This window comes from Hirundo rustica, chromosome 9 (assembly GCF_015227805.2).
Source record: "Hirundo rustica isolate bHirRus1 chromosome 9, bHirRus1.pri.v3, whole genome shotgun sequence".
In the NCBI taxonomy this organism is placed as follows: Eukaryota; Metazoa; Chordata; class Aves; order Passeriformes; family Hirundinidae; genus Hirundo; species Hirundo rustica.
This window is the reverse complement of record NC_053458.1, coordinates 16,722,686-16,736,881: the sequence shown is the minus strand read 5'-3', so window position 1 is coordinate 16,736,881 and position 14,196 is coordinate 16,722,686. Positions and strand designations below refer to the sequence as shown.

The 14,196-nt window shown below is 47.9% G+C and overlaps 1 protein-coding gene across 2 annotated transcripts; it reads left to right on the top strand.

The window, feature by feature from the left end:
- The first annotated feature begins 433 nt into the window (after positions 1-433).
- On the top strand, positions 434-11,099 carry GFI1 (growth factor independent 1 transcriptional repressor). Of its 2 annotated transcripts, XM_040072986.2 has the most exons (6): positions 434-565; positions 792-998; positions 5,547-5,962; positions 6,053-6,190; positions 7,762-7,927; positions 9,881-11,099. In XM_040072986.2, the coding sequence occupies exons 1-6, from the start codon at positions 451-453 to the stop codon at positions 10,057-10,059; spliced, it is 1,221 nt and encodes a 406-aa protein (XP_039928920.1). In that variant the 5' UTR covers positions 434-450; the 3' UTR covers positions 10,060-11,099. The 2 variants fall into 2 exon arrangements, with proteins under 2 accessions (XP_039928920.1, XP_039928919.1); XM_040072985.2 differs by lacking the exon at positions 9,881-11,099 and having other exon boundaries at positions 7,762-8,696.
- Positions 11,100-14,196: the final 3,097 nt, after the last annotated feature.

The following is a 14,196-nucleotide window of genomic DNA, read 5'->3' as shown; positions in this document are numbered from 1 at the left end:
ACCCGGCCGCGCCCCCCAGCTCCCTCAGCCTCCGCTCGTCCGGAGAACGGTGCCCAGCTGCTGTTATTGCCTGTTCCCCGCAATCCGGCAGCCGCCGTCGGAGCGTGGCCGGGGCAGCCCCAAGACCACGGTGGGAGGGAGGGGGGTAAAAGGCGTTGGCTGGGGGCGGTTGGAGGCCGAGTTATCCGCGCTCCTGGAAGAGGGGGCGAGGAGAGGGGGGCCAGGGGCGGTGGCCGGAGCCACCTGCGCGCCGCCACCTGGCGCACCGCCCCTGGCGAGCGGCCCCTCCTGGTCGGCGCCCCCGGCCCTCACCGGCGGGCGCGGCGCCTTCCTGCAGGTCGCCTCCCCGCCGCCGCCCCGCGGGAGATTCGGGGGTGACGCTCGCCGCCGCCGCCGTGCCCGGCGCTTAGAGAGGGAGCGCGGCCGTGCCGGCCGTGCCAGCGCCCCACAATGCCGAGGTCCTTCCTAGTGAAGAGCAAGAAAGCGCACAGCTACCACCAGCCTCGCTCCGCCGACGAGGACTACAGCCTGCGGCTGGAGACGGTGCTAGCCCAGATCTGTGCAGGTAAGAGACCCTCGGTCGCAGCCTCACTCGCCCACCCGCCCCACATCACCCCGGTGCTCGTGGCTCCGGGCGGTCGCTCTGCAGCCTCTGCGCGACGCCGGAGGGGCTGATGCGGGTTTGGAGAGAGTCGGGCATCAAACCTTGGTGGGAGCGGGCCGCCACGGGAGGTGGCTGGCTTCCACCACAGGCCCACACTGAGAGTTCCCACTTCTCCTTTGCCCTGCAGACAGCAAGATCCCCGAGGAGACGGAGCTGTGCCGCACCGCCCTGCCCGATCCGGAGCCTTCCCAGGGCCGCTTTTCCCCGGAATCCCACCTTACCGAGGCCGCCGATGGCACCTCCGAGTCAGCGCCCAGCTGCGAGGGCAGTGTCTGTGACAGAGTGTCCGAGTTCGAGGATTTCTGGAGACCTCCCTCGCCCTCCGTCTCGCCAGGTAGGACCGGGGCGAGCAGCGCTCAGCGGCGGTCCGGCTGCATGTCCGTGCCCGTGCCGTGGGGCAGTGGAGCATGCATCTCATGGCTAGGCGCCACCACCACAAACGAGTAGACGGGACACATTTTGCCTGTCCCTTTTTAAAATTATTATTAGGTTTTCCCCAGATTCGCCAGTTCCTTCCGCTCGTTTTCGGGTTACCTCTTTCGGGTCGCTTTTCCAGCCCGTATTGTGCTGCTGAGAGAGCAGGGTGACAGGCTGTAGGAAAGTTGTCATGACATCGGGTGTTGATTTTTTGGTTTGTGATTAATTGTTAGAGCCACGGGTTATGTTTAAAAGGTTCCAGCATTCTCCTACAGGGTCGTGCCTACACGGAGTTTTTAGGTCTTTTAAGACAATACAGGCAATCTATGTATCTATAGTAAACAGCGCTGATTTTGTTTTGTACAACCTGCTAGACATTTTTCCTAACGCCCTTTCAGGTTATTTCTTGCCTCTTGCCTATAAAAAAGATCTGGCTCTCCCTTCCCTCGTCCCCCTCTCTTTTGCTATTTTTTTAATGTTTGTTTACTTTTCTTTTCTAAAAACACATTTGTAAAAACCAGAGAAGAAAAAACCAATGACGGTCAGATTTAAACACCCCAAATACAGGAAACTCACACTTATGGCTGCAGCTCCTGTCTCTAACTCCCTTGTCCTACCTTTGATGTGGTTGAAGCAGTGGGAGATGCTGTCCCCAGCCTGGTACAAATACTTATCTCGTTTAAAAATACAATGGTGTAATTTTAGGGGGAAAAAAAGTATATATATATAAAACCACTTTTTATTGCCTCGATTAAAAAAGAGACAGCTGGAAAAAAGAAAGAAAAAAAAAAAAGACAACTTTTGTCTTGATGAAGGAAAAATCGTGTCGGCTTTACCGACTGACAGCAGATGCCAGGGAACAAATACTCAGTCCCAGTTTGCCACCATTTCCCACCTCGTCTTTCCAGTGTCCTTGCCTGTGAATGGCTAATTGTAATGATGTGGATTTGCATTTTTAAAGCCTCATCTTTCAAGATTCCTAAGATCCTTTGAGGGAACATTCAAAATGCTGTCTAGCATCAGCCACAGGATACTTTCAGTCTGTGCAAATGACACACCAGCCCAAATGCAGCATTGCTGCATTACTCTTTTGGCAATATTTCTGCACAGAAAATTTGTTCTAATGAATTTTTCCTGTTTTTCCGCTCCCAAATAACTACAATCTCTGCACAGAGAACAGACCGTTTTCGCAGGGTGTCAAAAAGACAGATGTAAAATAGAGCAGGTATTTTACCAGGTCTGCTCTGCGTTTTCCTCCCTCCCTCTCATTTCTTCCCTCACTGTGGGATTCATCAGCTTCTGGCCAACCATCAGGCGATCCAGGGAAGATAACTTTACAAAATGAGGATGATGACCTCAGATCAAGATTTTTCAGGGTGGAGTGGGCAGTCCTGGGACTGTCTGATCCCATTCACAGGAGATCCGGGAAGGTATAGGACTCCAAGTACTGTAAGAGCTGCTTTATTAAATGAATCTCAGTGCATTGAGAGAGGTGCTGTTATATTAATGATGAAGGCAGGATTAGATAGCTGGGCTTCCTCCCACAGTTCCCCTCCTGCAGCCCCTCTGTCTTCCAGCTGTTTTGTCAGATTCAGTGTGAAGCTGGAATTTATGTCTAGGTCACTTCTGCAAGATGCAGCAATGAGATACTGTATTCCTACAATTGTGTTTGGATGGGACACAATTTTTGTGCTTTGCCAGGCACTACCACTTCCTTATCTCTAGAAGTGGACACAGGTGCAGGTTGGACTTCAGTATGTAGTGAAAGCTGTATTTATTTCACTTTTGTCTTTGAGTGCTGTGCTGCTGATGTAGGCAGTCCAGAGACATAATTTTACAGACATAATACCTGTTAACTCCATCAGGCTGTTATTTAGCTTTGTTATTTAACCTCACTTTCTACATGTGTCTGTAAACACAGGCATGTGCATATGCAGAAGGTGCATGGGAGCTCAGTGCAGCAGTATTAGTATCTCCTGATGAGCCTGTTGATGCTGCAGAGAGACTTTTCCTAGATATAATGGAGTTGTGTAGAAAGTGTGGTGTTTTATGTAAGAGGACACCCGAATCTTTCTTTGCTGTGCATATCAATCTGTTCCCACCCATTTAAGGTTGAGTTTGTCTTGCCTTCAAAAACAAGCACTGATTTTTTTTTTTTTTTTTTTCCCTCCCAGAAGTAGTCTCTATAACGGCTGCACAGAATTTCTAGGAAAATGAGGGAGGAAATTTCTCTCTGTCTCTGCTCCCCCCTATATGCTGTGGAGAAGAGGCACACACAGAAATGCCCTGCAGTGTGGCACAGCAAGGTTTGGAGGTTGCTTTGCCACTGGGCTTGGATAGCTTGAGGAACTTCCCTGCATTTGTGCTTGAGCGGGCTCCAAAACACGTGAGGTGATGGAAGGAACATTGCACGCAAACCGATCTGCGGTGCAGTGTTCACTGTATACTGTATTGCCAATTCCAAGGGCTCAAAAATCAGGTCAGCCTTCCTTCTCGCTCAATGAACTGGCTCAGAAATCAAGATTGTAAGTAATACCTTATGGATATTCAGTTCTAGTGTTGAAATATTGAGGGTTTATGTTTTCATGCTTTTCTTACAGTTTGAGCTAGAAGTTTGCTTTAAAAGGGAAAAAAATAAAGTTGTAACAAGAACAAACAAAAGCAAAGCTGAGGGGCTGATGAAATCATGCCATTTTAAGAGCTGGGACTTTAAGATAGGTTTGAATTTTGCGATAAAATCGTGAGAGATGGCAACACTGAAACTGGTTGCAAAGACACAGATAGATGATGTGATGCTGACCACAACTTTGCAGTCAGTGCAGAACAGGAAAAATCGTGCTGAACACCCTGTCAGCTAATTTGATTTCATCATTCTCTTCAAATGCCCCAGCTGGTATGTGTGTATATATTTCCAGCCAAAAGATTGCTAATTTCTTTCAGTGGAAGAATTTGAGACTGTTAACATCTGACATTATGTCAAAGATAGGAAAAAGTCAAGTCATTCAAATCTCAGTTTAAACCTATTTTCTTACTGTCTTCTGTAACCCCTCAGTGACCACTTGCCTATCCAAATGGATAGCCTAACACATCTTGCCTTCTTTCCCTAGTCCACCCCCATTTATCTTGGTTTGCCAAAGGATGAAAAAGTCATGGGAGCTGACATGAATAAGAGGTCCATTGTGAATGGACAAGTTTCTGGTTAAGGGAGGTTACTCTGGAAGCCCAAGTTATAAGGGATGTCAATATCTCTATGAAGGCATCAGCATTTCAGTATTTAATTGATTCATCTCTTCTTGGCTCACTATAACTGTTGTCCAATGGAGACATTTGACTCTCCCAGTGCTGCTGCCTGTTGTGATGAACAGTGAAAGCAGTGCACCTCGGGCATTAATCAGCATCTCTGGCAGACACAGTTGGGGTCTGGTGCCTCATGTTCCATGCTCAGTTGTGCTTTCCTCCACATGAGGCTCCTTGAGCAGTTGTGCCTTTACACACTCCTCTTCAAAGGCTGTGCTCCTGCCATCGTATCAGACTGTGCTGTGGGCCCCCAAGTGTGATTCATGTGCCCACTGCATTGGTGAGAGGCCACTGCTGAAGGCAAGCCTCTTGGAGCTTGCTGAAGCCATTTGAGCTTGGCCTGGTGGAAATGTGCTTTGATTACAACTGCTAGGAAGATGGGTTAGTGTCTTCAGGTTTTAATGTGGCCCATCGCAATGGTTTTACAAAGCCCTGTGTTTTGGGTGGACTCAATTTCTTTATACGGAGAACCTCAGAGTAACTGAAACAACCATGATTTTCTTTCAGATGAGGAGTAATTTTTTTTTCTGGAAAAGTGAAGTACAACATGCAAGCACCTCAGAAGGTGTTACTTAGATAAGTTGTGCTGTAGTATAGTTATGGTCAGTTGTGGCATGAATTTGAGAGACTAGATTTGGGCATTAAATTGTGCAACAAGATTTTTTCATTTTGTTGACCAGGTAAATCTCAGCACATCTGTTCTGTCTGGCACCTCTGTAAGGTTATATTTGTACATATATATGTGTGTGTGTGATCTCCATCAAAGCTTAAACATGTGGACTGTCAGCTTCGATGTCCATCTTGAGACATGGTAGATACATGTTTCCAAGAAGCTGCAGATAAAACTATAGGAAGTTGCGGACTGAGCTGTTTAGAGTCTTGCTAGGCAGATCAATGTGTACACACCCAGGTATTCAGAGATGGAGGCAGACAAAACTGGTGTTGGCTTTAAATAATTTGGCTGGGACACTGGGCAAGCAGGTAGTACTGGACACTCAGACCCTGATGTGCAATATAAAATGTCCTCCCATTGAGATGAAAGGGCAGCCTTAAAGTGCAGTACAGGGGTCAGGCTCTGGACATGAGCCTCATTGCTGAGACTATCCTGCCTCAATGTAGTGTCTGGATCGTGAAGCACACCAATTCCCATGCCCTTGTGTTTCCACAGCCTCAGAGAGATCTGTGTGTCCATCCCTAGATGAAGCACCCCCTTTCTCGGTGCCCTTCAAACCGTACATGTGGAACAGTCTGGGTGGCTCCGAGCTCAGGCACCTTGTGCAAAGCTACAGGCCCTGCCCGACGCTGGAGCGGACCTCAGCCCTGGGGCTCTTCTGCGACCGAGGCTCCGAGCCCGCCCTCTATGGCACCGAGTGTAGCTCTTCCCTGGGACTCTATGGTGACTTCAGCTCGCCGGCTCCGGGGCTGTTTGAGCAGCCGCCAGCAGCAGCTCCTGGACTCTATGCTGAAACACAGCCTGGCCTGCAGCAGGAGAAGGGGCCAAGTGGCATCAAAGTGGAGTCTGACCTCTTGTGCCGCCCACTGCTCATCAGCAATGGCTCTTACAAGTGTGTCAAGTGCAGCAAGGTAGGGATCCCTTTCTCCCGTGCCGGATATGACTCTTCCCCCAGCCCCTTCTCCCTGGCAAACTTGACACTGTGTACTCTCTTTCCTCAGGTCTTCTCCACGCCGCATGGCCTTGAGGTACATGTGCGCCGCTCACACAGTGGCACGAGGCCCTTTGCCTGTGACATGTGTGGCAAGACCTTCGGCCATGCAGTCAGCCTGGAGCAGCACAAGGCCGTGCACTCGCAGGTGAGAGCAGGCAGGCTGCCAGCATGGACGGCTGGGGGCCAGGGCCAGCTGCTCTGTTCTGCTGGCTGGGGAAACCACGAAGGCAAATACAGGGCAAGGAGGTAGGGACCTAAACTGAGGAGGGGAAGAGAACGTGGGAGGGCTGCAGTGGACAGTTGTAGGTGAAGAATATGGTGATAATCAGAGGAAAGGGTGGCCAGTCAGTGTGCAAAGGAGCTAATCAGGTAATTAAAGAACACAGGCTTTGTTTCCATTCTTCAGACCTTGCATGCGTCTGTATTAAGCAATGGGCACTTCTGGCACTCCAGAAGTAACAGAAAATAATAATTGTTCACACTCTCAGAGCTGGAAATTGTAGTGCAGATGTTGGCTTTTTTTTTTAACAGCTAAAGCAACTCTGTGCTTTCTTCTGATGCAGCGCTCCCCATTCTTTCTCCTCCCTCCCACAAAGAAGTGAGTCTTCCCTTGTTTGTAGTCATTTTTGTCAGTGCAGGGAACATCTGAACGACCATTCAGGTATAGAGCACTGACTTCACCCGTCTCGACACACTGAGTCACACACCAAAAGAATATGGTGGTTAATTTTGGTAGGAGGACTTGTAACATTTTCCACCTGCTGATACTATGCCATATTTCCCCTTCCCCACCCACTTGACCTGGCAAATCTTCCTTCTTCAGATTGACTTTTGGAGGATAGAGTTACAGCAATGTTCTTTTTCTCTTTAATTTATAATTTACTGAGTGTGCAACCAGCAGAGTACACTATGAAGGGAGATACCTCATTATCCATTAAACAGTGGTGAAACTGCATAATGTGTCCATGGAAGGGACAGCATTTTGGGGAGAATGCATTAAAAGCCAAATAAAGAAGGTGATTGGGTGAAAGCATAGAAGGAAGAGGAAGGTGCAATGGAAGTTAAAGAATGGAAAGAAGAGATGATATATGGTATAAGAAACTGGTGGAGAGGAGTGTGTGAGGGAGAGGTGAGAGACAGTAAAGTCTTGATGCATTTGGTTTTGTATGTTAAAGTAGTAATCTGAAAAGCTGTTTGTCCCAGGTGCTCTACATACCTTCCACTTGAATTTTAATGGAACTAAAAAAAGCAGATAGTTGTTACCATGCCAGAACTGAGTCTACCACAGGGATTTCCCAAGAGACCCAAGCAGCCCTTGGCACCCACTTTCCTGTGTACAGTGGAGAAGTGGCCTCTGAACAGTGCTGCAGCTGTTGGGCTTCCCAGTAGAGTGATTGTGTCTCAGGCCTCTGATAAAGTGTGTTGGCAGACTCTGCCCTGTCCATTTGGCTTGCTCCCACCTGACCATTCCTGCCAGCAGGAAGAGCTCTTCAATTAAATTTTAGCAGCGCACAGGACTAGGAGAGGAAGCGTAATCTTTTTTACCATGTGGTGCTACTATCAAGCCAGTGTTATCATCTGTGTAGGCCACTCCAGCTCTCTGGAAAAGTGTAGATCCTTGCTAAGGCAGAAGGGCACCATGTGCTGCTGGGCACTTTGTTGCTGATGGAGTCATTGGTGTGATGTAATGTGTGTGTCTGGTTCATCTCTCTGCAGGAACGCAGCTTTGATTGTAAGATTTGTGGCAAGAGTTTTAAGAGATCTTCTACCCTGTCCACCCACCTGCTCATCCACTCAGACACCCGACCCTATCCGTGCCAGTACTGTGGGAAGAGGTTTCACCAGAAATCTGATATGAAGAAACACACCTTCATTCACACAGGTCAGCCCTGCAGCTGCTGGTGTCAGCCCCAACACGAGGGCAGGTCTCTCAAGAGGTGTCTCTGCAGCAGTCCATTCCTCCTCAGCTGGGACAGCACACACACTTCCCTAAGCTTGTCACTGTCCCACTGCTGTTTGTGCTACCTGAGGTGTACTTGGGCAAAGGAGGACGATCTGAATGTGGTTTAATGAACAGCAGCTGCAAAATAACCTACAAAAATCCTCGCAATCCAATCAGTGTTCCCTTAATAGGATCCACCAATGTTTATTCAGAGGGCTTTTGTGTAAGATGATTTGTTGAGTATTATATTCGTGTGGCCTTGATTTACAGCAGAGGTCCCGGGAAAATGACAGGTGAATTTGATTATAGCATTGCTTTTTGCAGGATCTACCAATTTACAATAGGAACAACAGGAGTCTCCTCCTCTAGATCAAACACTAAACTGGAGGGCTTAGGTCTTAGTCTAAATATTTGTTCAGAGATTGTCTGCACTTCCACCTGGACTTTCTGAGAAATGGCTGCAGTTTGATACAGAATGGAAGGAGAGGTGCAGAGTTCTCAAGTTTCACTGTTACTAATGAACATGGAAACTAATATAAAGTGCAGGTGAATCACCAAAGGAAATTGTTTCAAAAGTATCATTCAGTGAGAAGGCAGGTTTATCAGAAATCATTAAAAGAATATCTTGCCTTTCAGACCTCCACTGTTCACTTGAAGTAGAGGGAAATTAACGTGTAAGATATGGAAGAATCTGTAGACATGAAGTTGTACTGGCCAAACCTACAGTTCAGATGACCAAAACCCTTTTTCCTGACAGTGGCCACTAGCAGATACAAAGAGTGAAGCCTAAAAAGGGAAAATATGTAGAGAAATAGCACTATATGTAGCACTGCTTGGCTGTGACTTTTCTAGGTGACAACTAGTGAATAATAAATGTTACTTAAAAAGATTTTTCACCAAAGGTTGCTGGATGAAAGTGAACAGTTTATGAAGTAATACAAGAAGTATTTCCACAGTAACTTTTTCAAATGAGGTTTGATTAAGTAGAATTTCAGACAAATTCTGAGTCAGTCAGATTATTTTCTTGTGAGATCAGAAACTGCGCCTGGGCTTTTAATTTGCTAATGTAAAAGCAGGTCCTTAACTGAATGAGGGATTCCTTTCACATGCACCATATACTTGTGAAATGAGCCTTCAGCACATTTTGTATATTTTTTTTGATTCTAAGAATCTGATCTTCAAACACCCAAAGAGTTTGTTGTTCCCAGCTGAAGCCAGTGCATTCTGCAGGTGCAAAGCCACTCTGAAAATCCGGCTTGGTATTGTGGTTGGGTTCCCTTTTATTTGTTGTTTGATAGTAAACAGTATGAAAATATACTTAGATCCTGCTCCCATGAAGTTTTATCACTGAGTTCCTCCAGAGCTTCTCCTCTGTAGAAATTCCAGAGGCTATATTTATTTCCATTTGCATTATTTGCCTGCAGGAGAACTTCAGGGCTCTGACTGCCAGCATTGCAGTGTGGGGAACAGAGAGAACAGATGTCTGGTTGAACCCTGCCCTTCAGGATTCACTTAATGGCCCTCATCTCTCCCCTGGGGAGAGACCCCAGATCACTGGGTTTGTTTTAACAACCTATTCCACCTGCCCTCATGCTGATGGTATAGCAATCCATGTCAGGCATTCATCACTTTTCCAGGAGTTCCTCATGTTTCTAGGACATAGAGCCAGTTAAAATTGGAGGTGCACTCCAGGCCTGCTCAGCTGCAGTGGAGGCTCAGCTTATGCTCTCTCTGGGGCTCCCAACATGTTTTTTTCTAAGAATGACTTCTTAGGTAATCACACAAAAATCTCTTTGATAAGCTGTAAGTAACAGTGTATATTTGCTGCAGTCCCATGTAAGCAGCAGTGTTGCCTCTCTCACAGCCTCTCTCTTTCCCACCTTCTGCTTGCAGGTGAGAAGCCTCACAAGTGCCAGGTGTGTGGAAAAGCCTTTAGTCAGAGCTCCAACCTCATCACCCACAGTCGGAAGCACACAGGCTTCAAGCCCTTTGGCTGTGATCTGTGTGGCAAAGGCTTCCAGCGGAAGGTGGATTTACGGAGACACCGGGAGACACAGCACGGCCTGAAATGAATCCCAACTACAACACGGAAAGCGCCTACAACACTATGAGAACAGACTCCCTTGGCTTCCCTGCTGGACACAAGCCCTGTCTTGAACACAGACCTGGCATTACCTTTCTGAACAGGAGTTCAGAGATGAAAGAAGAGGACAGAGCCATGTGTGAACAGCTCAACCTGAATGACTGTGAAAGGGGAAAGTAGAGGCTGGGGTTTCTCTCTTTCTCTTCCCCTTGTTGTTACTGAAATAACACTGAAATATAAGTCTTTTACATATAAAGCCTAATGCTCCAAAGATGGATAAGCTACCAAATATCTGCAAGCTGGAAAATATTTCTCCCACGGTCATGATGAACCCCTTCAAGTTTTCAGTAGCTTGAATCAGCTGGCAGGGAAACATGGATATAACAGTCTTTACATGGGGTAATGGCAGAGAGCCATCAGCACCTGCCCCAGTTGAGTTCAGTGCTGAATGGGTTCACTCTTGGATCCTGTCAGGAAAACCTGGAGGATCAGGACTGTCAAAGTTTTGACATCTCGCTGGTTTTTAACCAAAGGTACCAGCTTGGGTCTGATCCTGCTCTCACTTATTCTGATGCAAATCAGGAGCTGCATTACCAGTTACAGAGAGGTCCTCTTTATCCTCCCTGAGCCATCTCTGTGCAAGGCCTGACTGCCAGTGTGATTGAAGCATGGAGCATTACTTCTTCCTACATCCACTAGGGAGAAGGAAGCTCGTGAAAGACCAGTGGAAAAGCCAAAGCACAGAACTATGCCTTAGAATTAGAAACCAATCCAACAAGTGAACCTGCCTGAGGAGGGCAGGAACACCAGGGAAGCACAGACTTTCTGTCCAGAACCATTACTGGCTTCTACACTCTGGGCTTGTTCTAGTAACTGGAAAATAGCTACTCAATAGCATCAGTTGTATATTTGTTTTTGGTTTTTTAATTTTAAAAGGAAAACTTTCTGAGGTGGGCAGGACTTACTATAAAGGTATAATTTACTTAATTTGCCTTAACAACTCTGCATGTACCTCAGTTAAAACAAACAAACAACAAAAAACTGTTTTTACTTTGTTGACAAGTTTGTAAATGTCTTTATTTAGATTTTATGGAGTGTCTTACATTTCTTGGTACATATTTATTAGAACAATGTTTTAAGTTAATAAAGTATCGAGGATGGTCCAGAGTGATTTTTATTTAATATGCAATTGCACATTTGTGAATGTTAGTTGTTACAACAATATACCCCACTGATTGTCAGGGACACAGCATCCAAGGAGGGAATGCAGACACAAGGGCTGTAGTGATTAAAGAACACAACTGCCATATTTGTGCAGTTCCTATTGATTTCAGATAAACTTTCACACTTTTGAGGACTAGGGTATACCGTGGCTTGGACTATCACAATAAAAGGGTTCAGAGGGAAAACAGCAGTTTTAAGGCTCTGCTTTGGAAATGTAGACTGCCAGAAGTCCCCGCTTAGCCCAGGAGCAACTTGAATGTCTCCCACAAGATTAAATGTCTGTGCCTGGGAGTTTGCAGGGACACCTGAGCAGCAGGTGCATCATTTATACTTAAGCCTGTTGGGACTCACAATACGGCCTTTGCCTGCCTGCCTTGTCAGCAAGGCTGGCTCCACCTGGCAGTTGCAGCCCATACAAAAGAGAAGCAGGAGGATGATGGAGGGGTCCCTTGTCCTTTTTCCAACAAAGCACAGCATGATGGCTTATTTTTTAACATATCATCTTGTGTGCCCACACAGGTATATACTCATGTTTCCAGCTTCGTACATTTATTCTGGACAAAGCCAGTGAGCAGAGTCGCCCTGTGCCCTGCTGGGCTGGCCCAGCCCTGGGGCACCCCGCCCGCCCGAGGCCGGAGCACTCACCTGCCATGGTGCCACCGAGGTCCTCCCCGTGCTTCTGCTTTCTGCCACCCTTGAGAACCTCGTCTGGTTCCCCTCGGGGCTGTCCTGGCCGGCTGTGGCCCCGTCCCCTCGGGGCTGTCCTGGCCGGCTGTGGCCCCGTCCCCTCGGGGCTGTCCTGGCCGGCCGTGGCCCCGTCCCCTCGGGGCTGTCCTGGCCGGCTGTGGCCCCGTCCCCTCGGGGCTGTCCTGGCCGGCTGTGGCCGCGTCCCCTCGGGGCTGTCCTGGCCGGCTGTGGCCCCGTCCCCTCGGGGCTGTCCTGGCCGGCTGTGGCCCCGTCCCCTCAGGGCTCGCCCGCTTGGTCGGCGCTGCGCTCTGGCCCTGGGGCTGCTCAGGCCGGGCGCCGCGGGCCGAGCTCTCACCGAGCAGGACCGGGGCCACAATCACGGCAAGCAGGCTGAAGGGATGCGGCAGACACCGCGGGAGGTGCCAGGTGCTCTGAAGACCACATTAGGCCCATTATGCTGGATTAATTAATGCCGAAGGCCAGAGCAGGAGACTCGGTGGTTATGCGGAAGGCCTGTGATGCCCTGGGTTCCACGCAGGCCAGAGGACGCTCCAAGGCGCGGCTCAGCTGGTGGCACAGGTAGGCTTAGGGCTGCCCCAGGGTGATGCTCAGTATTTATTTTACAGGGAAGCTGTTGCTGTGGATGAAGTGAGTGCTGGTCAGGGGTTCTGGGTATGGGTTGGCTGGGGTGCAGCTGTTGCCCCCAGTCCCTTTGCCCTCAGGAAGGCTTTTCCTGCCAGACACAGCCTCCCTCCTTCCTCCTTCTGGGCAGGCCTTGCTCCAGCAGGCCTTGCTCCAGCAGGCCCTGAGCAGGCTCAGTTGTTGGCATTTACCTTTAAAACGACAATAACGATGTGTGCTTGCCCCCTTGGAACTCCCCATTTCCAAACAGGGCAACTAATGTGGTTTGAGTCCAGTGCAGCCCGCAGGGTGGGTGCCTGAGGAGGCAGCATGGACACAGCCCAGGTGGCAAGAATGTTCTTCACGGGAAGAAACCCGCAGGTGTTTTATTGGTTTAAGTGTGTCTCCTCCCAGAGCATGCTGCAGTTAGTGGTGTGTCTCAGGGCACCACTGACAGGCTGCAGCTCAGACCTCAACCCCCTGAAATGTTTGTGTGTTGCTGCATCAGTGTTCCCATGTTCCCAGCCCTGCTTGCACGAGTGCCAGCTGCTGGTTTGGGTGAAATGCAGCTACCCGTAGGGAAAAGTCATGGCTTTAAGGTGGAGAATTGAAATGAAGAAGAGGAAAAGAAGATTTATCTGGGGAGAATCAGAACAGGCTACTGAGAGGCTGTGGAGCAAGTCTGAAGATTGGAAATATCTCTCTCAATGTTATTACTGTGTGCCATTAAAAATGCATTATGCATATTACATGACCCATTATTCATGAAGCAGGTTCCATACCTTTTGTTTGCCAGAGTAACAGTAGAAAGGGTAAGGAGAGACACTGGAGCACACCTTTGTTTCTTTCTGTAAATTTTTAATGACACCTCTAGCTAACCAGTTGGTGAAGCTCAGTTCCTGCATAAAAGTGGAAAGGCAGAGCTATCTACAGGACAACTAAGCCTTTCAGAAGCTAATTTGAGCTTGTGTTCATCCACACCAACAATGATTAAATTACCTATCAAGTGTGCAGAGCTATCAGGATTCAGGGCATTGAAAAACAAGGTGAATTTATCTGATTGATTTAAAAGACATGGGTGGAACAAGTGGGTTATAAAAATAAAAGGTCTGTTTCTTATAGATGTTATAGAAGTATTTCTCTGTCAAGCTAAAGAACTTTTTACTTTGCTTCCAAAAGTTGTTTTGCCTGCACAGAAAACAAGTTTATTGGTTGGAATCAAAATGCTTTATCCAAATCAGTTAGCAGGCTGAATTAATTCATGAGGCAGAAACAAAGTGCCTTATTAGGTTCCATCCGTATGCCAAGCAGAGATGTTTAAAATTAAAATATGCAGACATCATGTGTATTTTCTATACAGTCAGTTTCCAGAAGCTGATAGTAACACTCAGATTGGATATTGCAACACAAGTTAGAGAGCAGCTTTTCTGGGTCTTGCTCCTTCCTCAAGCAAAACATTTGTTGCAGTTGATGGGAAGAGGGAGGAAGGGGTTTCTAGAATAAGCCTTGGGTGAAAGATTGCGAGACTCGTGCAACTCTGCTTGCAAGCTGTGCTGCTGTTGCACGTTGACAAAGGTGTGCTCCTCAAGTATCT

What these genes read in the sequence shown, in the direction of transcription:
- GFI1 (XM_040072985.2), top strand. Translation starts at nt 451, where the DNA reads ATGCCGAGGTCCTTCCTAGTGAAGAGCAAGAAAGCGCACAGCTACCAC. An exon ending in AGTGTGTCAAGTGCAGCAAG is followed by an intron (nt 5,963 to 6,052) that starts GTAGGGATCCCT and finishes CTCTTTCCTCAG; the next exon opens with GTCTTCTCCACGCCGCATGG. An exon ending in ACAAGGCCGTGCACTCGCAG is followed by an intron (nt 6,191 to 7,761) that starts GTGAGAGCAGGC and finishes ATCTCTCTGCAG; the next exon opens with GAACGCAGCTTTGATTGTAA.